General features: G+C 40.3%; 1 protein-coding gene across 2 annotated transcripts; it reads left to right on the forward strand.

Annotated features, from left to right (window-relative positions):
• Positions 1 to 4: 4 nt before the first annotated feature.
• Positions 5 to 27905, forward strand: LOC134803308 (gastrula zinc finger protein XlCGF57.1-like). Of its 2 annotated transcripts, none has more exons than XM_063776087.1 (5): positions 5 to 250; positions 964 to 1105; positions 2079 to 2144; positions 4497 to 4568; positions 26282 to 27905. In XM_063776087.1, exons 1-5 carry the CDS (start codon positions 122 to 124, stop codon positions 27334 to 27336), a joined length of 1464 nt encoding a protein of 487 aa, XP_063632157.1. In that variant the 5' UTR covers positions 5 to 121; the 3' UTR covers positions 27337 to 27905. The 2 variants fall into 2 exon arrangements, with proteins under 2 accessions (XP_063632157.1, XP_063632156.1); XM_063776086.1 differs by having other exon boundaries at positions 4491 to 4568; positions 26282 to 27904.

Here is a 27905-nt window from a genome sequence, read left to right on the forward strand (position 1 = left end):
TTTTATACAAGAATTTGTTCATGCATTTTTTATGTAGTTTTAGGTTATAATTATTAACCCAAGTACTTGTTTTACGGTCGTATATTGCTGTAATAAATGACCAAATAACTATTTTGCGATAATGGATGTGTTAAATTCTTGCCTCTGCTGCCTGCAGTCCGCAGGGGACATGGACCTAACGATACCGAACACACATCTCGGTAGAACCGAGATATACTCGGTCATGCTTAAAAACTGTTTCAATTTGCACGTAAATATGTCTTTTTTACATTTATTGTATACATCAAAGCACATGTGTAGCTGTATTTAAAATATAAGTACCTACCTTTCATAACCCTTTTCTAGTATCGCATTCAGAATGTTTTATAGGATAATATATCAGATAGATACATCCAACGTGTGATTTGGTTATTTTGGTTATGTGCTTCTTGCAAATACATACATGTTACTGTTTTGGAGCTCTGGGTTTTGCTGTACCTATACAAAATGATACAAAATTAACACAGAAAAAGTTTAACCAGCATGGAGTTGTAGCTTGATCACTTCATCAGAACTCTATGGCTCATCAGTATACATAAGTTATTATAATTTTCATCATGAGATACTTTCTCTAACTTCAACTGAAATATGTTGAAGTTAGTTCATAAGAATTCTGGGATGTCACAATGATAGAGAAAAATAGTGTATTGTATTAAAGTACTAATCAATATGTTGATTTACATTCATTATTACAAAAGGGGTCTAATGAAGTTTAAAATTTTCCTCCAATGTCTTGAGGATAGCATTGTCCCGGTGGTTTGAGAGAAGACCAGTGTCCTTCTCTGAGCCCTCTTATGGACAAACAAATAATGGAATTAAATTCAAAACTTAATTATACTTGATTAAGTTTTGTTTTGTAATTAATAATGTGTAAAAATCGTGAAACTTTAAATCAATATGTCATTTTATTTTTTATATATGCAGTTGACACTCATCGGTAATGGTTCATGTGGGATCTGCTTGACATGTGTGGGGCGCCTGCGAGACGCAAGTGACTTCAAGCTACAAGTGCAGTGCTGCCAGGCAGAACTGCAGTCACAGCTACAGGGCGTAAGCCATGTTAATAGTTAGTTTCGTAATTATTTTACAATCCATTTTAGGGCTAGACGGGGTGTTTCCTGTAACAGGAGCAATAAATTAAACAGTAGACTATACTCCTCAAACTGACCAACATTTGTTCAGCAACTTTTAAAAATAACTTATGTTTTGATTTTTATTACACTTTAAAGTTTATTTTAAGACAAGCAACGTCAAACCAAACACACTGATGTCAGGGTACATTGAAGGCAATATTTATTTTGTATGACAAAGAGGAAGTCTAAAGGATTCATAATTTTTCAAAGTTGTTTAACAAAAGTTTTATAGTTAGAGGAGTATAATATAATGTTTTAATTGCTTGTATTACAGGCAACACCTGGTATAATTTGGGGCCCAGCGTAAAGACTGCCTCTACTTTGCAGAAAAAATCATAATACAACAGTTATAGTTCTTTTAGCATTAGAAATAAGGTAAACAATCTTGATGTGTCTTTTAATTGAAAAACACGTTTTAAAAATAAGTCACGGCAAATATGTAATAATTATGAATGTAATATGATCATTTATATTCTTCTGCTTTCAGAAGTAATAGTTACTTTAAAAAAGCGTTTTACAATAAAAAGACATGTCAAGATCGCTTACCTTCTTCATAATGCTAAAAAAAAACGAACTATAGTTACTAACAAAAACCAAAGGTTTGGTTATGGTTTAGTCTTGACCGAAACTAAACCTTCAAATAAAACATGATTTTTATGCCCAAAACAAAACTATGAAACCTGTTGAAACTGAAACTTTGGTTGCACACTACTGTGAATGACCATTCACAGTAGTGTGCAACCAAAGTTTCAGTTGCTGCTGTAATGGGACCCCATTACAGTAGTTGTTTTTACATTCATCCGCGGATCGTTGAAAGCTTATTTAGAGGACCAAGTCTCTTATATAATCAAGTCTTCTTAGCCTTCCATTCTCTATTTACTTTTTGATATTGCATTTTTGTTACAGGTGAAAATGTTGTAATCAAAACAGAGAAGGTGGAAAATCATGACTCAGAGGATGAGAATGCGTCACGTAAATATATACTTTATTATCTAAACAATTACACATTATAAAATATATGTATGAAAGCTTTGTGACCGCTGGCGAGAAAGTGAGCTTTCGACTTAATTTTCTCGAGCATCTCTCTTTCTGATAATAGGCACTTTCCCGCAAAAAATAAAACTCGTAAATCGCAGTCGGTCTGGGCCAGGACTGTATCATTTCAAACATGGACAGAGAGAATCATATTGTCATTTTCTTACGCTAGTACTGGTCAATCCAAGCACGACGATGCCTGGTTTACCTGTTTAAAAGAGAAACGCATGAGGCGCCACGAGCAGGCGTCCAACCCCCGCCCATCTGGGGGAGCATACACCTGCCGCGTGTGTGGACGAGGGATCCTCTCCCGCATAGGACTATACAGCCACGAACGCAAGTGTCGTCACCAGGATGCTTCTTAAAACATCTGACACAGTTGAAAAGACCCATTATATATATAGCACCCAAAAGAAAGGAATGAGTTTACTTTTCCTGGTTCTTACTGACTGACAACGTGGTTGTGTTTGCCAGACTATTTAAGGCTAGTCCAGTTATACATGGTTTTAGCAATGGTACCAATATCAATTTAACGACTAGGTCAAAGATAAATACTGAAAAAAACATTTTTTTGACACAGCCACGTAAATAAAAACCGGCCAAGTGCGAGTCGGACTCGCGTTCCAAGGGTTCCGTACATTACCCAACTTTTAACATTGTTTTTTATTGACGTCCAAATTTTTTTAGATTCCTCACGTCGTGGGCTATCAGAATATACCCCATGTACGTCAGCCGATTTTTCATAGTTTTCGAGTTATGATTTTTTAAAGTTTTAACTTTTGTTAAGAAATTCCGGGATGAAGCAATTAATTTATTTAAAAAAAAACTTGAATTTTTTTGAATGTTTCTTTTTGTAACATAATCCTTGACAAACGGCGCAGTTGCTAAAAAAATCAGCAACTTCACTTGGCTGTTGTGAGGTGGAAAAAAAAGGAAACGACAAAATTTTACGTTCAAGCATGTCAAGCTTAGACTTTGCGCTTACCTAAATAAATAAAAAATACAAGCAATTTCAAGGACTTATGGTTATTGTAGAAACTGCTAGACCCTAAGTTTTTAAAAAGGTAAAATAGTGATACTTAATAGTCTAATTTGACAGAGTCGCCGGTCAAAGGAACTGAGGTGGAAAGTTTCCAAATTAGTAATTCATTAAATAAAATCCTCTTGTTATTCCTAACGTTAATCAAACAGAAATTAATATTGTGCCATGTGATTGACCAAGCATCATTTTGCTTAACTTATTCATTATCTTAACTGGACCCGCGTCGCGACGGGTTGTTATCTACAAAGGGTTAATTTTTACCTGCTCCAATACCTACTGTTATTTTATGGGGTCACTTCCCCATCGCTATTTCGTGTTATCAGTGCAAATACCACCAACAATAATTACCTAGTAGGCATAAAAGCAAAGCAAAGCTTCACCCCGGAATTTCTTAACAAAAGTTAAAAAATTCATAACTCGAAAACTGCTAAATATCGGCTAACATACATGGGGTATATTCTGATAGCCCACGACGTGACGAATCTAAAAAAAATTTTGTACGTCAAGGTTTGGACCACCTTGTATGTGAAACGCGATTGAATTGCCTTTAATAAACCCGTAGGGGTCGGATCAAAACTAAGTAATTAGTCCGACTCACGCTTGACTGCATATTTCTAATAGGTTTTCCTGTCATCTATAGGTAAAGAAGTATTTTGTATATTTTTTTCAAAATTTTCGCCCAGTAGATTCGGAGATAAAGGGGGGGGAATGGTCATTTTTTGGCTATTTTCTTAAATAATTTCTAAACTATTTATTTTAAAATTACAAAAAATATATATTTGAGCTTCTCAAAATGAGCTCTTTCATTTGATATGTAACACGATATAGTTTAAAAACATTATTTTTTAATTTTCTCATTTACCCCCCAAAAGTGGCATCCGTGTTTAAAATTCATTTGTTTACGTAAGATGTCCGTCTTTGGGTCACGAATTTACATGTGTGTACCAAATTTCAACTTAATTGGTCCAGTACTTTTGGAGAAAATGGGCTGTGACAGACGGACAGACAGACAGACGCACGAGTGATCCTATAAGGGTTCCGTTTTTTCCTTTTGAGGTACGGAACCCTAAAAATGCGGGAGTGTCGTGGAACACTCGGTTGGAACGAATTTAAGAAATGGTCGTGACGGACAACCCTTACACTTTTTTTCGCCTAGCTCTCATCCGCCAAGTCTATACCGTGCGATAAGCAACTTAGTTCCAAAAAACAATTTAGCCTTTTGTAAAAACTTTTTTTTTCAGACGAAGATTTTTTAGTCAAGTCAGATCGTTCGGATGGTGTCGAGACGTGTAATGAGGACGATCCATCGTCTCTATCGGGTAAAACCTTTTTCTTTTTCTGAATTATCATTGGTTTTGAGGGTTCAGAAATCTCGACTAGACGTACAATGGTATGCAATGTAATACTCGTAATAGTTGTAGGCATAGTTGGTGGTCTTTAGCCGTACCAAAGAGAATAGAGTGTATAGAGAGTTACTGTGATGGTAAATTATGTAGCCACAGTACATTTACTGCCATCTTTCGACAGAAGATTAAAACTGTTAGAACACCATTTGACTTTGATCCTTATTCTTTTACTGATATGTGTTAAAGTTGTTAAATGTCAAAAAGTAAGTACATTTACCGTGGCTACATAATTTACTTTAACAATCCGACTCTTTTCGACGCAGGAAAACATTGTGAGGAAAGAGTACAGTCTGCAGCAGATATACCTGAGCAGGCATGGTGTCCAAGAAAACATATACACTTCAATCGTCACAAAAATAAGGACATCTAAGTTGTCATTTTCACGTAAGCTTTCAGTTCGTCACATATATCTTAACTTCTGAGTTTTTCTTTAACACGTACACCCTTTGGTCTAAGATCCCATATATATGGTCGACCTTCACCAATCTATCTGACGGCTGAAACTATGAAAATATGAAAGAAAATCTGTTCCAGGACATAAATAAATAGGGTTGCCTAAAGAAATATGGTCAAGGCTATTTTTAATAAATTTTTGAAAATAAAATTTTTTCGGCAAATTTCACCGATTTGTCTGACGATCGAAATAAGTTTCAATGGAAAGTATACAACTTGTACAACATAAATCATCTAGGTTGCCTATCTTTTTCCGGTCACTATTATGTGGTTGCCGTGTTTAAAGAGGTGATTTTATATCGATAATTGTACTCATCTGTCTGACGCTTGAATTATACATCAAAATGATGGTAATTTTATTGCAAATACAATGGCATAGGGATGCCTGCGAAAATCCGGTCACAAATGAGGGTTGCCAGGCTTCTAATTAAAATAAGAAGGGAAGACTTTTAGCGATAACTGATAAACGGCTGAACTGATCAAGTTTGTTTTAATTTTATTTGTATGAGTTTTTTAAGCACTATTTTCATATTTTTTGGACAGATTTTTCAAAAGTTGGAAGGAAAAACCTTTTTTTTTTCTAAACGATTCTTTCCGAAATGATTCACTTTATCAAGAAATGTTGTTTAAAGACCCCTATTCATTTTGAAAGGCCTATCCAACGACACCCCACACTATGAGGTTGAAAACATAAAAAAATTGTCACACACATTTTGTTTCTTTCAAAGCGATTATTTCCGAAAATATTCACTTTATCAAAAAATGTTCTTCTAAAACCCCTATTCATTTTGAAAGACCTTTCCAACAACATCCCACACCATAGGGCTGACACGAAAAAAAAATTCTCACATACATTTTGTTTCTTTCAAGGCGACTATTTCCTAAAATATTCACTTTATCAAAAAAAAATATTTTGAAGAACCCTATTTATTTTAAAATTCATATAAAAGGACATCTTACAACATAGGTATCAAACGAAAAAAAGAAGAAAAAAATGTATGTGACCATTTTTTCGCTTTAACCCTATAATGTGATCATTGTGACGTGTGTCAAGTGTGACGGGAGGAAAATATTTACTTATTTAATTTTAATTTCATTTATTGTAAATTTTTGTGACTTGGGAACGGGAATGAGTGAAAAAAGTCAAGGGGCGGAGTCCCTCGACTCCACCAACATCGAGTGTGGCCAGCGGTCAAATGAGTTGCCGTCGTGGGTTTCGACGAGAAGCCGTGGTGGGAGTTTTTTGAATTTAAGTGGGTTTAGCCAAGCGGAGTCCCTGCTGGACGTCTATACCAAGTCGGATGTGCTACAATATTTGGAAAAGTCATCGGCTGATGGTGACCTGAGTGATGATAGCTGTACGTCGGATGCTAGTTTTTGCACTGTGGGGAAGAAACCAAAGGGTTTACGCATGAGGACAAGTAGTAAAATAGAGGCTGAGAGGATTTCGATATCTGAAAAAGAATTCGAAGTGTATGTGGCTTCGAAGTCGGGACTCCCAAAACAATTTAGTTTAGCCAAATTACTACAACATAATGATATCAAAGGAGTTTTGAGGATCAAATATCTGAGTTCTTATAAAGTCCTAATACAGCTAAATACGATAGAAGAGGCTGAAAAGCTCCTGACCTTGAAAGAATTTAATAATAACGATAAACACACATATTGGACAAACGAAACAAGCTGTTCTTATGGAGTTGTGAAACAAGTTGAGTTGGAAGTTGATGAAGAAGAGTTTACAAAAAATATTAAATGTCAGCAGGAAATTTTAGCAGTACGAAGATTAAATCGACTAGGTACTGATGGTAAGTGGACGAAGTCTGAAGTCATACGTTTATGTTTTAAAGGAGCTGCCCTACCGCCATACATCTACGCTTACGGATGCCGGTTTCAGGTGAGGCCATATAATTTCCCTGTCAGCCAATGCTCTCGATGTTGGAAGTACAATCATCTAAGCAAATCCTGTCCCACAAGCAAAATTATCTGTCCGAAATGTGGAGGCGGGCACGCCAATTGTATGACAACTAACTTTAAATGTATCAACTGCAAAGGACCCCACATGGCCTTAAACAAATTGTGTCCGGTCTTCTTAAAAGAGAAAGACATTCGGAGAATAATGGCATCCGAGGGCTGTACTTATAAAAAAGCAATATGGATCTATAATGAGAACAAGAAAATGCCAGCTATAGAGTCCAGGACTTATGAAATACCACCTATTTCCAAACCAGTTATTTTGGGAAAATCATATAGAGACGCCGTCCTATCACAAAAAGTAAATAAAGATTCCAACGACACCGTTAAAGTCATCAAACCATGCGCGGCCCAAGAGTTGAGGAATAATACGCCACTGCAACAAGAGATGAGAGATCAAGACATTACACAGAACGAGAATGCAAAAAGTCACAAAGAGGCCGAACAACCAATACAAACGATACCCTCATCACACTTTCTGAACACCCCTGACACCGAAGATTCTACCGCTAGGGATAGCAACGAGGGCTCTACGGTTTTTACACGAGTGATTGAAAGTGTGAAAAACATTCTTATGTCTAAAGATAACTTGACCAATAAGCTAAGCCTCATAGTTAATATTTTAATTAAGGAATTTGTTGTACTGCTAATGGGGATTTTCAACTCCGTAGATTTCTTTAAGTTGCTTTCTCCTAATGTAAATGGCTAGTTCCTTTAAAAAATCAAAATTGAATCTCATGCAATGGAATTCGCAAAGTATTAGGCCTAAGTTAACTGAATTTGAAGCCCTATTGAATAGCGAAAAGGTCCACATTGCTTTAGTTAGTGAAACATGGCTTGATGGCAATTCTACACTAAACATAAACTCTTACACTATATTTCGTAACGATAGATCCGACTCGTATGGGGGTGTCGCGGTCATTATACATAACTCCATCAAGGCCCAGTCGTTTCACATTGCCTTAAATAACCCTGGTATTGAAATTGTATGTGTTAAGCTTTTAAACTGTACCTCTTTAAATAATATTATATCACTGTACTGCCCTTCATCAGTGCGAACAACTCAACTCGACTGGGATTCAATTTTCACGGCTCTTTCGAGTAAATCATTAGTAGCAGGGGACTTCAATGCCCATCATACTAATTGGTCATATAAATGTGACGGTAGAGGAAATCAGCTGTTTGATTCGGCACTTGAGCATGGTTTTGTGTCTCTTAATAATGGAAATGCGACAAGGGTTAAACTCGTAAATGGGTCACTCCAGGAAAGCGCTCCAGATATCTCCTTTTGCTCGTCTGATATTGCTGTTGATTTTACCTGGCAGGTCACCAATGAAAATTTAGGTAGTGATCATCTAATTGTGAAGTTTAGTTTAGATTATCGAGACATCAGGCATTTTGAGCAAAGATTAAATTTTAAAAAAGCCGATTGGCCCGGCTTTCGCGATTTCCTAAAAGAATACTTCTCTAAACAGCCAATCCCCACGCAAAACGATATTCAAGTTACTTATGACATCTTTGAGACTGGTATCAATAAGTCCTTAGCGATTAATATCCCTGTGATTAAAACGTGTACTGATCCTACAAGGAATTTCAAACCCAAAAGCTATTGGAATGGCTCGTTATCTTTGGCTGTAGCTCAAAGGCGACTAGCACTAGCAAAATTCAGACGGAATCCGACCCCTTCTAATCTAAAACTGTTGCAAGAAAAGGTTGCAGAAGCACAACGCCTCATTCGTAATGCTAAGGCGTCTAGTTGGCGGGAGTTCTGCCAAAGTATAGATCAAACTATTTCCGCGTCTGACATGTGGAATCGTATGAGGTGGGTAAAAGGTCATAAGCGTTCTAGGGTTGTTGCATCTGAAGAGAAAAAAGTCGAACTGTTGCGTTCTCTCACGCCTGATTTCGTGCGACAGGAGTCACCGACGTTTACATCTGTGAACCCACAATTAGAGGTAGAATTTTCACTAGAAGAATTGACAAGGTGTTTAAAAAATAAGAAATCTTCTCCAGGGGTAGACGGAATAACGTATGCTGTATTATGCAATTTGCCATCACAAGCATTGTTATTTCTACTAAAGCTGTATAACTTGATTTTTGTGTCAGGCGAGGTGCCCAGGCAGTGGAGAGTTATCCAGGTCGTACCTATTCCTAAGTCAAGTCAAGATAACACTTCGAAGCTAAGGCCGATTTCTTTGATGTCCTGTGTATCTAAGATATTCCACACAATGCTTACGAGACGCCTGGAATGGTTTATAGAACACAACCAGATTCTATCTCGAAAGACCGTGGGCTTTAGGAAAGGTCTATCCTGTATGGACTGCCTAACTCGCTTAATATCCCACATACAAGTGGGTTTTGCCAAAAACACTTGCACTCTAGCTTGTTTTTTAGACATTGAAGGTGCATATAACAATGTTTCGGTCTCTAAAGTCGTTTCTATTCTAGATACCTTAGGAGTTGGGGGACATTTTTGTAGATATTTATGGGCCTTCTTGAGCGAGAGGCACCTTCTGCTAAAGGACCCTGATGTCGGTTTGTCTATGGTGCGGTGGACAGACAAGGGCCTAGCTCAAGGGGATCCACTCTCCCCTCTTCTGTTTAACATTGCTACATACCAGATTTGTAACGACATAGTCAATGTCTCAATTTCCCAATATGCTGATGACTTCGTGCTGTATGTCAGGCAAAAGAATTTACATGACAGTGTCTGCTTAATGCAAGACAGTTTAAACTCAATGTTAAAAATTTTGGACAGTTTAGGACTTGAGGTTTCAGCTAGTAAGTCAAAGTTTTGTATTTTCAGCAAAGGTGATAAAAAACAACAAGTAAACCTATTAATTCGAGGACAACCGCTTTGCTCTGATAAATCTATTAAATACTTAGGTGTATTGCTAGACCAACACCTACGATGGGGAGAGCATATTAACTATGTAGTCGAAAAAACCCAAAAATACCTCAGCATTTTGAAAACTTTAGCTGGCGCGTCTTGGGGAATACATCCTAAGCACCTACGAAGGTTGTACATCTCCTTGATTAGAAGTAGACTGGATTACGCGAGTGCACTTTTTCACAATAGCGCCAACAGACACATCTATAAGCTTGAAAAAAATCAAAACCAAGGTCTAAGGGTAATCGGAGGGTTTATTAGGTCTACACCGATTCATGTTATGCAAAGCGAACTATGTCTTGTGCCACTGCATCTCCGTAGATGGTTCCTGGCCACTAGGTTTTGCTTGAAATCACTTACCTGGTCAAATAGCGCCACGGTTGATGACGTTCTGGAGTTGCGGGCCTCATGCCAAAGGGGGTACTGGACTAAGACAAGGAAAAGACCTTTGCTAGCTGTCGTAAATGAGGAAATCTCTGAAGAGCATATTCAGTCGTCATTCCCATTACCAATGTTTCAATTAGATGTTTGGGTGTCAAAAATTGAATTACATGAAGTCTTGTACAACGGTTTAGAATCTGTTGTTGGTGCAAAACACAAACACAACGCCGATGCTCTGCGGATTGATGTGGTTCAAGAACTGAATAGAAAATATATCAATTTCTATAGAATATTCACTGATGCGTCGAAGTGCGATAAAAAAATAGGGGCTGCCTTTTTTGATCCTTTTAGTGCCACAAGAGCACAATACAAAATTTCGACTGGAGTTTCTATAATGACCGCGGAACTCAGTGCGATTTATCAGGCTTTAGTGTTTGTTGAAAATCAAAATTATCCCAATGTGGCAATTTTCACGGACAGTAAAAGCTCCATTCAGCATTTGAGCCGGTGTGCCTCAGGCGAACGGTGCTTTTCACTGGCGTACAAAATCCTAATGAAAATTTTTAAGCTCCGAAATTGCGGAAGGTGTTTGAAAATACAGTGGGTTCCGTCACATATCGGCCTGGTGGGAAACGAGGAGGCTGACCGGTTGGCGGCAGCGGCTGCTTCTGGGGGAACTGAGATTGATGTCGCTCCAGACTTCTCAGAAATAGTCGCAAAGTATAAAAGTAAAATGTATGGTTACTGGAAGGAGTTCTTTGATGAAAGATCGAAAGAAAAAGGAATCTGGTACAAGACCATTCAATGTGAGCCTCCTCGGATACCCTGGTGGGAACTAACTGACTTAAACCGGGCGAATATTGTACGTGCCCACAGGCTTCGGTCCGGTCACATTCCATTAAATAAGTTTGCTCATCTGATGGGGAAAGCAGAGTCGCCCAACTGCGATATCTGCGGCTCCGTCGAAGATGTACAGCACTTCTTAATGGAATGTGTCCGGACTCGAGTCAAGAGGGCACAATTATTTGAAGCTGGGGACTATAAAGAAATTGATGTTGGGGTTTTTCAGTCGATTTTGGCGGAACCCCTGTCTAAAACTGCAAAATTAGTGTACCATTTTTTTGATAACTAGTATAACATTTATTGAAACTCATATAATGTAGAGGCCCAACGGAGCCGACATGTCCCGTTTGACAAAGGTTCCTTTTAAAAACGTAGATAAAAAAAAAAAAAAAAAAAAAAAAAACCCTATAATGTAATATGTCGTTGGATTAGGGCATGCTCCCGGGAATTCCCGGGAATTTGAGAATTTTATAGTGTCAAAAGAACCGGTACTGAAGACTCGGTACCGGTATTTCCCGGTTCTCATCATATGACTATTTATTCCCATTTCTATAGTAGCAATTAATGTTTTAGTAGGTACCTACCTACTTTAGCTCGGGACATTAAATAACATTTAATAATGATGCTATGAAACGTGGTGTCACGGTGAGTATTCCTAGCCCAGGGGAAACTCACGGACAATTAAGGTTACTAAATTAACCAATCTAAATCTTAACCAAAAACTCAAGCAGGTGCTTACACTTATTTCCATCAACTATTCAGGGGTTTCTAAAGGATGTCAAAATGAAATGTTAGTTTTGTGACACATAATTTATTTCTATTCTCACACTGAGGAAGTTGTTCTACAAGTAAATCATTTATCAAGCTAGCATTAAGCACCTTATTCTATAATGTCAGACGATAGAGCCGGGTCGTGCCAAAAATGGTTCTACAATGATTTACAAGCAGACCTATCTAAATTTGTTAGTACCTAATTTATCATTTGCCATCACATATGATTCTACTAAATTCTTTAACTTTAAATTTGGAAATGCTTCTAGGACGGAAGGAAAGCGTACACCAACCTCATAACAATGTTCCACCAGTTCAAGCCCGACGTGTGATCCTCCGCTGTGCCGGAGCTGATTTGCTGCAGCGGGAATCTGACCCGACACCGCAGAGCAACACCGAAGGACTAAGGTCTCAGTTTGAAGGTGACGTCACCTCCATCCAGCAGAAGAGCGAAATTCTTATGGCGAACTGCTCACCAGACACACTTGAAGTTTTAGGAATATGGACAGACTTCCATACTCTGATATGCGAACTGATTTCACATACGTAGTAACATAAAAACGAAAACCCAGTCAGCTGAAAGAAACAATTCAAGATTAATAACTAGAAGCATGTGCTCTGCTAACCTAAGAGACATTATATGATCTAAGTTTCTCACCAGCTGGAAATTCCTACAGTGGACTCATCTCACAGCTCTGATACCCATCCCACCACATTGTTTCGCCAGCAGACTGGAAACAAAACGAATGGTCAAATAAGCAGGGACAAAGATTCAACAAGGAGTCAAATCTGAAGACAATTATATATTATCATATTCTACTTACTGTCTGTGGCAAAATAACTTCGGCATGAGCTTCCTAGCTCATGGATGCAGCGGCTGCTGCCTAACCAAGACTCGGATCGATGCTACCAGAGCATGATGTATTTAGCTTCACTTTCTAAATTAAAAGATGCCCATCCAGGGCAAAAGCCAACCAGGAAATGATCTCAACCTAACTGTCCCTGGGATAACACAATCAAAATAACAGTAACTAATGAAATTCTTGGAATAATTTTTGTATGTAAGTCCAACATATAGAAATAAATCATATTTAATTATCTAAACATATTTCCACCTTTTTTGTATTTAAAAATTAAGTTTTGATTTAAATATTTAATAAATACTATTCCATCAATTTAGGATTTAATTTGAAGTAGCAACACCATCAGATTTAATTAGTTTCTAATTGGCTAAATGGTTGTCATTTGTTTTGTTGCTACATCAATGACTTCCTTGCCATAAAACAAAACTATACTATATTCGAGACAATCCTAAAAACGTTAAACTGAATTATACATGCAAAGTGCCGTGTCACAGTGGGACCCAAATAACCCGACAAACTAACCTATTAAAGTAGGCAATATTACGGATAATGGTTAAATTGTAAAAATTCACCCAATTTTCTATTTCAATTTTGTTTTTATTTGAAACATCGCTCCGTTCTTTTTTGCCGGTTACATAAAGGACTATTATTCTTCTTCTAGGAAGTTGCTTTTAATATGAAAATATTCCGTTCTCTGGTCTAATTTTGAACTTATTTATGGCGTGCCGTCATAGTGCTGAGTCTGCTGAGTGCATCGACTACGCTACGGCGGCCCAGGTGCCCCAGGCGGAGGCAAAGTGTGCCGGTTTATTTCGTAAAATAGGTTGGAACGCCAATTATGTGTTTTTTTTTTAAATAAAATAAGTCATTTATTAATTCTTATGCAATCATTTATCCGAAAATAAGTCATTCATAAAGACTGTACGCCTACACAAACAATTTCTTAAAAATAATTATAAGGTGCGTTGAGAACCGGGAAGAACCGGGAATCCCGGTTCCGGCCATGCCCAGAACCGGGAAATGAAATTCTTGGTACCGGGACCGGTACTGCATGCCCTACGTTGGATAGATCTTTTGAAATAAATACGGTTTTTTAGAAAACATTTTTTGATGAAGTGAATATTTTAGGAAATAATCGCCTCGAAAAAAAACAAAATGTACGTGAGGATTTTTTTTTCGTGCCAACCCTATGGTGTGGGATATAGGTAGTTGGAAAGGTGTTTCAAAATGAATAGGGGCTTTAGAAGAATATTTTTTGATCAAGTGAATATTTTCGGAAATAATCGCCTCGAAAAAATCAAAATGTGTGTGACAATTTTTTTATCGTTCCAACCTTATAGTGTGGGATGTTGTTGGATAGGTCTTTCAAAATAAATAGGGGTCTTAAAACAACATTTTTTGATAAAGTTAATATTTTAGGAAATAATCGCCTCGAAAGAAACAAAATGTACGTGAGGATTTTTTTTTTCGTGTCAACTCTATGGTGTGGGATGTTGTTGGAAAGGTCTTTCAAAATGAATAGGGGTTTTAGAAGAACATTTTGTGATAAAGTGAATATTTTCGGAAATAATCGCTTTGAAAGAAACAAAATATGTGTGACAATTTTTTTATCTTTTCAACCTCATAGTGTGGGGTGTCGTTGGATAGGGCTTTCAAAATGAATAGGGGTCTTTAAACAACATTTCTTGATAAAGTGAATCATTTCGGAAATAATCGTTTAGAAAGAAAAAAAACCAAGTTTTTCCTTCTAACTTTTGAAAAATCTGTCCAATAAATATGAAAAAAATCATGAAAATAGTGCTTAAAAAACTCAATCAAATAAAATTAAAACAAACTTGATCAGTTTAGCCGTTTATGAGTTATTGCTAAAAGTCTTCCCTTCTTATTTTAATTAAAAGCCTGGCAACCCTCATTTGTGACCGGATTTTCGCTGGCAACCCTATACCATTGTATTTGCAATAAAATTACAATCATTTTGATGTATAATTCAAGCGTCAGACAGATGAGTGCAATTATCGATATAAAATCACCTCTTTAAACACGGCAACCACATAATAGTGACCGGAAAAAGATAGGCAACCTAGATGATTTATGTTGTACAAGTTGTATACTTTCCATTGAAACTCATTTCGATCGTCAGACAAATCGGTGAAATTTGACGAAAAAAATTTTTTTTCTAAAATTTATTAAAAATAGCCTTGACCATATTTCTTTAGGCAACCCTATTTATTTATGTTCTGCAACATATTTTCTTACATATCGACGCCCGAAAGCAAACACCTAGTAACCCACACAAGGTCAAAAAAATTTTTATTGCATTTTTGGAAACTCCAAATTTTTCTGCGTCGATAAGTCTAATCCACGTGCCAATACGATGAAAAATGGGGAAAATAGGAACACAAATTTTCTCGTTTTTCTTGAAATTTACTCGGCAAACACGCAGTAAATAGCAAAAAAACTCAATAATTTAAATCGTTGTATTTACAGCACTTTGAATTCCATACACTTTCTAGTTTTGTCATTTACAAACTCTGTTGTTCTGACGCTAATGTAGGTTACTACGTGTTTGCCGCTCATGAATGTGAATGTCTTGCAGTTACGCTATTTGGCGGGACATAATGTTTAGTAGAGTAGTGGTTTAACACAAATTCACATACTATTAAAATTTGAGAGACATGTCTTTAACTACGTTTACAAGGATCAAGTAAAACTACCACTTAATAATTACTTCACTGTTGTAGGGCGTAAGGTTTAACTCCTGTGCCTTATTTCGTTTTAACGCGACTATCGCGGCCATTACTTGAACGTTTGCGCCGTCGCTCAGTGCGCTTCGGGGGGTGAAAGTGAGTCGACGTGTTTGTAATTAAGTAAAATATTAGGGAGATTTTGGATAAAGTGATTGTTTTATTTAAGAAATGTAAGTTTTTTTTTTTCAATTGTAGGCATGTAAAATTGCTATATTTACGGTGTGTGTATCGATTTTATGGTTTTATGGTACTTAAACAAAATTTGGTCTTATGGTATCTGGTGAAAGTTTGTTTTGTCTAAAGTCGACTTTTATTTTATAAGAGAATGTTCATTTTGTTCACCCAAAATTTCTAAACCACAACGTTTAAGACTTTATTACGGATATCTTTTGTCACATTCAGGTGGGTTACTGCGTGGATTGCTGTCCATACAAAATTTAAGGATATGCTATTCCATACATTTTGTACTGGCGTTTACTACGAGTTTGCGCACTGTGTAAAAAATATCAAAACGTAGTAACCCACAAAATCTGTACGTGTAACAACTTGCGGTTAAATTTATTTAAATGAAATTGAGGTCCAAAAAATTTTCAATATTGCATCCAATTTTGAGTAAGTTATGTTCATAAACAAAATAGTTATGATTTTTTTTTTCAAAACTCGAAAAGTTTTTGTCTCTGGTGAACAATTTGGTTTTTGTGGGTTACTACGTGTTTGCTTTCAGGCGTCGATATTTTCATAGTTTCATCCGTCAGACAGATTGGTGAAGGTCGGCTATATGGGGGATCTCCTACTACTTATTTAATCACAATGACAATAACGGTTAGAAAGTCACTGGTAACTAAGCAATCAAATTCAAGCTGCTGTCATTAATACCTACACGCACTGCCAATCACGTACGTCAGCAGCCAGGGTGCCACCAATTGCTAAGCAGTTGTTATTTCAATGGTAACTAAGCATCAACATTTTGTCTGTTTAACTTATACCGTAGCAGCTACGAATTGACACCTCCTTTCTTAAAGAAGTATTTTACCGTCAAGTGTCAAACTTAGACAATAAATAAGTAGGTTCTACGAGAATGATCGGTTTTTTATTTTAACTGTCATAGGCGGCCGTTCTTTCAAACCGTAGAGCATATATATGTTAATATATTTATTTAGCCCGCTTAGCGCCACTTGCACCCTTCCACTACCCCGAGGTTAAAAAAAAACCTGGAGTTACCATGGTTACTAGTATAATTTGACACAAGGTTAACGGTTTAACCGGTTAACCCCGGGCTAGTGGGATGGTGCAAGTGGCGCTTATTGTACTAAAATATACTATACAGAGTGGCCCATTTAGATCGGTCAGTATGGGAAAATCTAAAACTATAAGACATACACCGATCTCTTCTTAGGAACCATGTCATCGATTAAACAAGAAAAACAGCATTCATACATTTAAAAAAATGTGTACTCAGCTCGGGAATCGAACCCCGAACGTTTTGAAAAATAAAACTTAGACTATTTCTATTTAGATATCGATTGTGTAGGTCTTAAGCAGTAAATGTTACTATGAAACATGATGTCTGAAATGAATAAAATGCATTGTTTTCATATCCTTTAATTTATTTTAGTAAGTTTTCGAAAAGACCACCATTTTTTTTTTCAATACATTTTACATACATTTTATTTAAAATGTATGATTGCAGTTTTTCTTGTTACTAAAATCGATGACATGGTTCCTAAGAAGAGATCGGTGTATGTCTTATAGTTTTAGATTTTCCCATACTGACCGATCTGTATAGTACTAAAATACGATGCTCCGAATCGATCAAAGAACGAAGGAGAAAATAATTGAATTGAAACGTAACACGTTCACTGTCCCAATCTGACATGTAAACCTTATGGCTTTGTAGTAGAGGCTAGTTGTGGCCCCACGTGAGGACCACGGGCAGTAAAGGTGTTAAACATATCCAACTATAACTCCTCTCTTTATTTTGTTGGTTGGACTCATGATCCGCAAGAACGGTGCCTCCTCTTCTATAGATGTATGCGATAAAAACATCACTGCCATGCATATATGTAATATGCTAACTGTTGACCATAGGAATGACGAATTTTGTTTTTACTACTTAGCAGAGAGGATAGAGTATACGGAGTTATATATATATATCTTTGAACTTATTGTTAGTATAACCTAGCAGTAAACATCAAATGGCATTCCGCACAGGAGTAATCTAAGGAACGCCCACTGCGGGTTCAAACCTATACAACGTCCTGTTAGAAAGTCGTACATACGCTACATGTGACATATCTTCAAAAATTATATAAACTAATGCGAAATTAACATAAAACCTGAAGACACAAATTAATATAGAAATGAAACCCAAAAAAAAGCTGTATCTGTCGTGTATAGCTAGTTTTTAATCATACATGTTTAGTTTTAATCGTTCTTTTATGTTAATCTATTTTTGTGTCTATTTTTACCATGTAACTTGTGTCTTATTTTACCATGTAACTTGTGTCTTATTTTTTATCATTTTATTATGTCACGTGTCTAGTTATAAGTCTTTATTGTTCCCCAATTAAATATTACCCTTTTTCCCTAATTTTGTAAACATTTGTAATACGCTACTGTGATTGGTTCAATAAATAAAATACTTACTCTGCACGTAACACCCACGCCTTGAGTAGGCGTGGCCTAGAGTACCCACGGTGGGGATCGCGCCGAGCGCACCTATATATACGCGCCCACCCTGGATGCTTGTCACTCACTCATCAATAGCCACAGAGGCACCAGCCTCCCAACACTCTCCAGAGTTTTCTTATAACATACATATGTGTTTTTATTAAACTCCAACTACACTCCCGGTAATGGTGGTAGCGGTATCAAGAAGGTAATCTGCAGCAGCCAGCCAGCGCGTTCCAGCCATCGTGTACGAGTTCTTGACTTCGGAATCTGCGAGCCCCACAGTAACTACGCTCGACAGTATGGTCCTTCGTTTGCCGAATGAAGAAAGAAACAAGTACGCGCTGAATTTTAAGTAGAACTATACTTAATTCAGGAGAACAAAGAAAAACGAACGCGCTGAGCCCCCGAAGTTCGCTTCGGCTCAGACCTTACCATACCAACCTTTTCCGTAACCCACCATTACCGGCTTGCCGGTGGACCGTGCAGTGTCGTAGGTTCGCCTCCACTCACGTGTCCTGGCAACTTTAGTTGCATGTGTCACATGGTGATACCATCACACTGTTTTCGAACGCTCTAGGCCTTGCACTTTAGCCATTGCGGGAGATTCAGTGCACCGAGGGATCCACGCTTAGGGGCACTGACGCTGCGCTCGGTAGCGTCAGAGCATAGGCGTTAGGCAGGTAAATTTGTATATAGTTAGGGACCCCCCGCGTGTGTCAAGTGTTGTGTTGTGTTGTGTGCGTAAAAATCAAGAAAGAAGAAGATGTCGCAAGACGGAAGATCACTACGCTCACGCAAACGGGACCTGCCTGTCCCCACGCCTACGCCCTCGTCCGGCAATACTACGTCCGGCGCGACCAATACGTGGAGCAAAGGCACCAGTGGCGACCAGAAAACTAGTGATGAGAAAGAAAATGAGTCGGTACACTCAGACGAGCGTCATGACGATACAGTGGTAGGTCGCAGTCGGTCGAATACTTTAGTGCCACCCGTTGTTGCGCCGCCGCCGCGAGCGCCGTCTGTTCGCGAGTCAGTTAGGTCTGTTCGCGAATCGGTAAGTAGGGACCGCGATAGTGAATTAACCGTGCTGTTAGCAGAGCTCGAGGTTCGTAAAGCCGCTCTAGTCGTAGCCAAAGCAGAGTCCGATACTGCCAAGTTAATGCTGCAGATTGCCCAAGTTAAGGCGCAGTCTGACGGCGGCAGTGTCGAGTCCGAGGCCGAGGTACGAACTAGAAGTTGGGTAGAACGACAAGCGACGCTACAGCGCGAGATCGCGCGTAAAAACGTAAAAATCCCGCCGCCGAAAGAGACCGCGCCGCGCGCCGCGCCCGACCGGGCCAGCAAACCGCAACCGCGACTTTTAGAGGTACCACACGGTACCTACCCGCCAATGTATCACAAGCCGCCTGAGTTACCCCCGTTCGGCGGAGATATCACCGAATGGATATCGTTTAGAGCGGAGTTCGAGGACACGTCGCCCATGTTTAGTGCCGTCAATAATGTCAGTAGAATCAGACGTGCGCTTAAAGGCGAGGCCCGGACGGCCGTAAAATCGATCATGTACACTGTTCAGGATCCATACGAAATTATGGAAGCGCTAGAACGGCAATTTGGCGACCCCGAGGAAATTGTACTTACGGAGCTGCATAATATCAAACGCATGCCGCGTTTGTCGGAAGACAATGCTAATATCTCGTCGTTTGCCGCGCATATCGCGAACGCCGTCGCCACCGTAAAATCATTGCGTCAAGAAAAATATTTGCACGCGCCTGAACTAGTGAACAAAATAGTGGACAAATTAAATTTGATAGTGCGTTACGAATGGGCCAAATATAGGCAGACTAATTCGGAAACTCCCGGCTTAGCCGCTTTATCTGAGTTTCTCAACGATATTAGTACTGCAGCCAAACGCGTAAACCGCAGACCGGCTACTAGATCGCGAGCTGTAGTGAACACGGTATCTTTTGAACACGAACCTAGGCGGTCGAGCAACGCTCCCTCTAGATCTCGCGTCCCCGCGTTCTCCCGCGACTGTAGCACAGGCTCGGAGTCAGATTTCCACGAAGATTACCCACGCGAAACGGAGAGTAGGTCGCGTAGTAAACATACTGTCGCACAAGTGAAACCGCGCGAAAATAACAATAAAAAAAAACCCGCGTCAACCGGAGCTAGACCCAAACAGCAGGTATCGTCCGTCCCTGTCTCGCGCAGTACATGCGCCATTTGTAAGAGCGGGAACGAGCACAAAGTCAGTGCGTGCTCAAAGTTTTTAGCCGCGACGATATCTGAGCGATGGGATCTGGTGAAGGGTGCTAGATTGTGCTACAGATGTTTAGACGTGAATCACCGTAGGCCGTTTAAGTGTAAATACGTCGCGTGCGGTGTAAATCAGTGCGAAGCCGGACACAGTAAGCTGTTACACGGACTGAACGCGGCCGCGCCCGCGAACGGTAACAGTACGCCGGCCGTATCTGTAAACAATATTAGACTCCCGCAAACGTATCTTAAAGTCATGCCTGTGGAGGTGTCGGGACCTTTAGGTACCGTACAAACCCTCGCGCTACTCGATGAAGGCGCGGCAATGACTTTAATGCTGCACGAGACAGCTGACAAGATCGCGCCTCGTGTACGCGGAGAGACGCTAGAAATTGAAGGAATAGGCGGCAGAGTCACAGACCCTGATTCGTATTCACTACAGGTCGCGATTAGGGGTTTTTGTAGCCGACATTTGGAGTTAATGGAGGTGCTCACGATAGGCGATATAGGTATAGGTTCGCAAGGCGTACCACGTGACTTAGTCGACAAGTGCGAACATTTGTCGAAAATCGCGGACGAGTTAAGTTACCCGACGTCAGTACCTACTATCGTGATAGGCCAAGATAACTGGCACCTCATCATTTCTCGGCAAGTCATAGACGGCCCGCCTAACCTTCCCGTCGCGAGTCTAACTAGATTAGGATGGGTCCTACACGGCCCAGACCGAACGCGTCGCGCCGCGGTAAATTTTGTAGGGCACGCACGGCCCAAAACCGCGGACGACGAAGCCTTAGAGCTTATGAAACAGCATTTCGACATAGAATCGTTAGGCGTTTCGCAAAAGTTGCCTCGGGCCGATCCCGACCAACGCGCGCTAGACTTATTAAAAGCCACGTGTGATAAGATACCGGGGGAGAATCGGTATCGAGCGGGCTTATTATGGCGAACTGACGACGAAAAACTCCCCGATAACCGAGCGCAAGCGTTAAAGCGGCTATTCAGTCTAGAACGTAAACTAGACCGCGACGTAAAGTTGAAAGCCGAATATACGAAACACATGAACAACTTGCTCGATAAAGGTTACGCGGAGAAAATGAACTCGCCCCCGCCCCCCGACTCACCCCGGACGTGGTACCTAGCTCATTTCCCCACATTTCACCCACAGCGCGGTAAAATGCGGTTAGTTTGGGACGCGGCTGCTACAGCATACGGACGTTCGCTCAACAGCGCGCTGTTAGCCGGCCCCGATCTGTTAGAGTCACTTTTTGGCGTATTAGTGCGGTTCCGCGAAGGTAAAATCGCGGTAATAGCCGACGTCAAAGAGATGTTTTTACAGATCGAAATAGTAGAGCGAGATCGGGACGCGTTACGTTTCGTTTGGAGGGGGGAAGACCGTACATCTCCTCCACAACAGTACAGAATGAAGCGGCTTATATTTGGATCGGCAGCGTCGCCGACAACCGCGTTATATGTCAAAAACGAAAACGCAAAAACGCATAGTACTGAGTTTCCGATCGCAGCTGAAAAAACAATTAAAAATACGTACATGGACGACATGTTGATCGCCCTCGACACGTCAGAGGAGCACGCCAGACGCGTAGTAAACGATATTTACGAGCTAAACATGCGCGCGTCCTTCGAACTCCGCGGGTTCGCTTCAAACCACCCTGCGGTAATTTCTGACGTAGTTAATAGCAAAGAGGAAACGTCTTTGTTAGGCGCGAGCGAGAGCGAACGTACCTTAGGTTTGAAATGGAATCACAAGCGTGACACCTTAGGTTTCAACGTGAACTTTCGTAATACGCCCGAAGACGTACTTAACGGTCAGAAATTGCCAACGAAGCGACAGGTAACGAGTAGCGCGATGTCAATATTCGATCCGATCGGTTACGTAAGCCCCATATCCGTCTTAGGCAAGGCGTTAATGCAGGAGATATGGAGGACAGGAATCGGTTGGGACTCGCCTATACCCGTCTCACTCGCACCCGCCTGGCGATCGTTCATCGATAACGTACAACAATTACGAGACTTAGAGATTCCGCGACACGTGCCCGCATTTAATAGGGAGGCATATATGCATGTTTTTTGCGACGCGAGCGAAAAAATATATGCCGCGGCCGTGTATTTAGTTAGCGTCAACCCCGAGGGGACTCGAACTTCCGCGTTAGTAGCCGCTAAGGCCCGCGTTTCGCCTCTCCGGGTAGTTAGCATTCCGAGGATGGAATTGCAGAGCTGCGTACTAGCTACTAGATTAGCGGAAACCATAGTCAAGGAGTCAGATTACGTAATAAAGGACAAGTATTTTTGGTCTGACTCCAAAACGGCGCTCACGTGGATACGTTCGGACCCACGTAGGTATAAAACATTCGTAGCACATAGGTTAGCAGAAATCGAGAACACTACCACCCCCGCCAACTGGCGCTGGGTGCCTAGTGCAGCTAACGTGGCTGACGACGCGACTCGCGGTATACCTGCGCAATTCGGAGTGAACCACCGGTGGTTCATAGGGCCCGATTTTATACGTAAACCCGAAGAGCATTGGCCGACCGAAAAAGCGCCAACGCCCGTCGCCGATACGGGCGAAGAGCGCGTCAACAAACTCGTATGCTCAGTAGGTGTCGCGAAAAATAAGTTTGAGTACCTGCCGGAGGTAAGTAGGTTCTCAAAGTTCGTACGACTAGTTCGCGCCACCGCTAGGGTTCTGGTTGCCGCCGAGGTATTTAAAGCCTCACTGCTATCTAAGAAAACAGATACAGAAATGAATAAGGGGCATTTAAATTTAGCAGAGATATTGCTAATTCGCCGGAGTCAACATGCTGCCTTTCCAGAGGAGATTAAGCTATTGGAAACTGGGCGGCCTCTACCGAAGAAGTCTCCGCTGCATAAGATAGCAATACAACTTGATAAGAACGGAGTCATAGTGCTAAACGCTAGAATTGACAAAGACGTGCACATACCCGTCCTACACGCAAAAGAAGACTTCGTCAAGCTGCTAATACATCATTTTCATGCGCTCTTCGACCACGGCAACCACGCAACCGTCATCAACGAGTTGAAGCAGAGATATTTTATTATCGGGCTGCGCGGTAATATTCGCTATATAGCGAACAAGTGCCAATGGTGTCGGACCTATAAAGGAACCACACTCAAGGTTCCTGTAGGCGACCTCCCGCCAGAGAGGCTCCAGGCGAATCAACCGCCATTTACCGCTGCAGCCGTAGACCTGTTTGGCCCTATGCAAATCACAATAGGCCGCCGCCGCGAAAAGAGATGGGGTGTACTATACACATGCCTCACGACACGCGCTGTGCACTTAGAGCTTGCCGCTTCACTTTCGGCATCCTCTATGATACTTTCCTTGCGCAGAATGATAGCGCGACGCGGCACGCCTACAGTTCTTTACTCTGACAACGCCACCAACTTTTACGGCGCAGAGCGAGAACTGGCAGAAGCCAAGAAGACGCTGCCCGACACTTTAAAGCCATTTTTGATCGAGCGAGCCATAACCTGGAAAAAGATACCGCCCGGCAACCCTTCCGCCGGCGGTGCATGGGAACGGCTCGTAGGCAGCGTGAAAAGGTCACTAAAGGTAACACTCAAAGAGAGAGCACCTCACGAAGAAGTTCTGCATACATTACTGCTGGAAGCCGAGCACATAGTCAACTCTCGACCGTTGACACCAGTAAATCCAGACCTAGACAGCGAAGCTCTGACGCCGAACCATTTTCTCATCGGGCGATCGAGCTCAATGTCACCACTGGGCGTCTTCACAGATGCGACTATGTCACTCTCGTCATGGAAGACAGCGCAGACCTTAGCCGACCATTTTTGGAGGCGCTGGCAGCGAGAATACCGACCCAGCCTCCTCCCTCGGCCCGGTGCTCATCAGAACGTGAAGAAACTACATGTAGGCGACGTAGTCATCGTAGCGGACAGCTCCATGCCACGAGGAACATGGCCTAGAGGCGTAATCGCACAACTCTTTCCCGGCCCTGATGGCCACGTAAGAGTAGCCATTGTTCGCACCCGCGCAGGTGACGTCCGCCGCCCAGTTTCCCGGCTTATACCTATATACTCCTCGCAATCAGACGGTGTTGACACACGTGGGGGAGATTGTCGTGTATAGCTAGTTTTTAATCATACATGTTTAGTTTTAATCGTTCTTTTATGTTAATCTATTTTTGTGTCTATTTTTACCATGTAACTTGTGTCTTATTTTACCATGTAACTTGTGTCTTATTTTTTATCATTTTATTATGTCACGTGTCTAGTTATAAGTCTTTATTGTTCCCCAATTAAATATTACCCTTTTTCCCTAATTTTGTAAACATTTGTAATACGCTACTGTGATTGGTTCAATAAATAAAATACTTACTCTGCACGTAACACCCACGCCTTGAGTAGGCGTGGCCTAGAGTACCCACGGTGGGGATCGCGCCGAGCGCACCTATATATACGCGCCCACCCTGGATGCTTGTCACTCACTCATCAATAGCCACAGAGGCACCAGCCTCCCAACACTCTCCAGAGTTTTCTTATAACATACATATGTGTTTTTATTAAACTCCAACTACACTCCCGGTAATGGTGGTAGCGGTATCAAGAAGGTAATCTGCAGCAGCCAGCCAGCGCGTTCCAGCCATCGTGTACGAGTTCTTGACTTCGGAATCTGCGAGCCCCACAGTAACTACGCTCGACAGTATCTCTAGGTGCGTGCGACTGAGATTTGAACCCGCGGTCTCTGCTTTGAAAAGCAAACACCCGTTACTGAGACCACAACGTGCCTTGACAATTGGCTCTAAATTCGGGTGCAGTTAGCTTTCGCTATGTGTCATTCTTTTTGACGAATCTGCCCCTGCCCCTGTCAAATGGTTGAAGGGCAAAACGTGAGATAGATGCAATGACCTTTTATTTATGTAGACGTGTGATGTTCATAGTTGACAAAACTAAAATTTGATCCAACGATTTTGACAACTTGACAGGTTGGCGTCACCCATACGACTAACTAAATATAGGTTCCGTAACCTATATTTAATGGCTCACGATTGTGCGCCTGGTACCATATCGACCTCAATTTACTTACATCTATGGATAGATGTAAGTGATGACACTGATGACAATACTGTACTGCTTTCGATGATTGTCAAAACGCTTTACCTGAAATTAGCATGGCTATTTTTCATTCAATATTCGACCATACTTGTATGCTTTAAACGTCTATTTTTCCATATTGTTCAGATATATTTGACACGTTGACCGCTTAGATACCAGTGGTTTTTTGACAGCTAAGGTATCAATGACTTGTTGTAAGTGTAGAAATTAATGAATAGCGACTGTTAAGATATTTGTGACATGTTGAGCGCTCACAAGTAAATACTACCATGACAGTCAACAACTTTTTGACAGTTTAAACGTTTACCTCTCTTTGAGCACCTGGAGTGTATAGCGACTTCTGCTGCTGACTGTACTAATGCCACTAAGGCCTAGTTTCATCTTTGGGTTGGAAATTAGATGCCAGCCCCAATTTTTAGGATTAAGTTGCCAATTCACCCTGGGCTCCTTTATGAAATAACAAGAAATACGTTGAGATGAGGAAGAGATATCTAAAGATACATTTAATGGCGATCCTAAAACGACGTAAACTTTGGCACGTGGAGTATGACTAATTTGGCTATGCTATAATTCTCTATACATGTACGATGTCGTGTGCGCCATATCGCAGGTAACTTTTAATGGCCAAGAACCACCATAATATAAACAGTCTTATTTGGTATCCAGATCCGTTGGGCGGCGCAGTTGGAGCGGTACCGGAGCCGGCAGCGGCTGTATCCCGTGACGAGACGCTCAGCCCCTCGAGTCCCGCGAGCGACGTGGCCGACACCGGTGAGGCCCACTCCGGGGACGAAACGTACACCAGTGACACTTCTAAAGAACAAGAAAAACATATCGGCCAACAGCGTTATCCGTGCGATTTATGCGATAAAGACTTCGTGAACAAGTCAGCTTTGAAGCGACATCAGCGAGTAATTCACGCAACAGAAAAACTGTACACTTGTGATAAATGCAACAGAAAATTTACTAAACAAAAGTATTTAAATAAACATAAATGCACTTACACTGGTGAGGAGTTCGGTTGTGATGTTTGTGGCAAGAAATTCACGAAGGAAGGTTATTTAAATTTACACAAAGTAAGCCACAACGGACAGAAACCATACAAATGTGAAAAATGTAACAGGAGATTTGCACGCAAATGTTTTTTGCAACAACATGAAAAAACTCCATGTGAAGAAAATTCAGACACCTGCAAAGTGTGCAACAAACAATTTAAGACAAAAACGCTTCTCAATAGACATATATTAATTCACACTGGGGCAAAACCATATGGTTGTAATGAGTGTAATAAACAATTTTCAAGAAAAGAAGATCTGATTGCACATAAAAGAGTGCACACTGGAGACAAATACAGCTGTGAAGTTTGTGACAAGCAATTTTTTATTAAAAAAAACTTGTCAAGACATATAAAAATGACTCATAGTCATACTCATACAGGTCAAAAGTACGAATGTACAATATGTAACAAACAATTTACTAATAACCATTATATGAAGTTTCATCAAAGAATTCACTCTGGAGAAGACGAGGTGGCTAAAAAACATGTAAAGATACCCTACACATGTAAAGATTGTAACAAGCAGTTTATGTCAAAACCGGATTTAAACAGACATGCGAGAATACATACTGGCGAGAGGCCTTTTGCCTGTGAAGCGTGTCAGAAGAAATTTAAGCAAAAAAGTCACTTAGTCACACATATACATATGAAGCATTCGAAATGATAAAATTATTTAGACATACATGCACAAATTCACTTTATGATCTTAATAAAACTTTGTCTTTGTTAATGTCCCAAGAAATCAAATCAACACATATCGAGTGGAACCGAACGAGGGACTTTTATGCAAACGGGGAATTGTTTAGGCTACGTACTTTATTTTTCACTTATTAATCACGTTAATATTTCTAAACGTTTTTGAGTTACAGTTTGTTAAACATTAGTGCAAAAATATGTACGTTTCAACCCTAGCAAGAAGATCCTATTAATGATATTGCATGTGTCAATTTAAAATGTATATAACTTTGTTGGGTTATCACTCATATAAAAATATGTCATTATATGATTTTGTTTTACTTTTTAGTCAGCTTTAAGATTATAATAACTCGATTATAGATCACTTATATAACACTGTCCTTTCAGCTCAGTCCCTAGAAATGTTCCCTGTATACTATTTAGGTATTTTTAAAGTCAAAAACGATTATTAACAGCATATAAGTAATAAGTGTAATAACATTCCAGTTTTAAATAACGTCGCGTGGAGCTATTAATATTATATTAAGATTTCGTAAA

The sequence above is a fragment of the Cydia splendana genome, chromosome 26 (assembly GCF_910591565.1).
Source record: "Cydia splendana chromosome 26, ilCydSple1.2, whole genome shotgun sequence".
NCBI lineage: Eukaryota > Metazoa > Arthropoda > Insecta > Lepidoptera > Tortricidae > Cydia > Cydia splendana.

Coding starts and splice junctions, on each gene's coding strand:
- LOC134803308 (XM_063776086.1), top strand. CDS start 122: ATGGATGTGTTAAATTCTTGCCTCTGCTGCCTGCAGTCCGCAGGGGAC. Junction 251..963: donor AAAACTGTTTCAATTTGCAC/GTAAATATGTCT, acceptor TTATATATGCAG/TTGACACTCATCGGTAATGG. Junction 1,106..2,078: donor GGGCGTAAGCCATGTTAATA/GTTAGTTTCGTA, acceptor TTTTTGTTACAG/GTGAAAATGTTGTAATCAAA.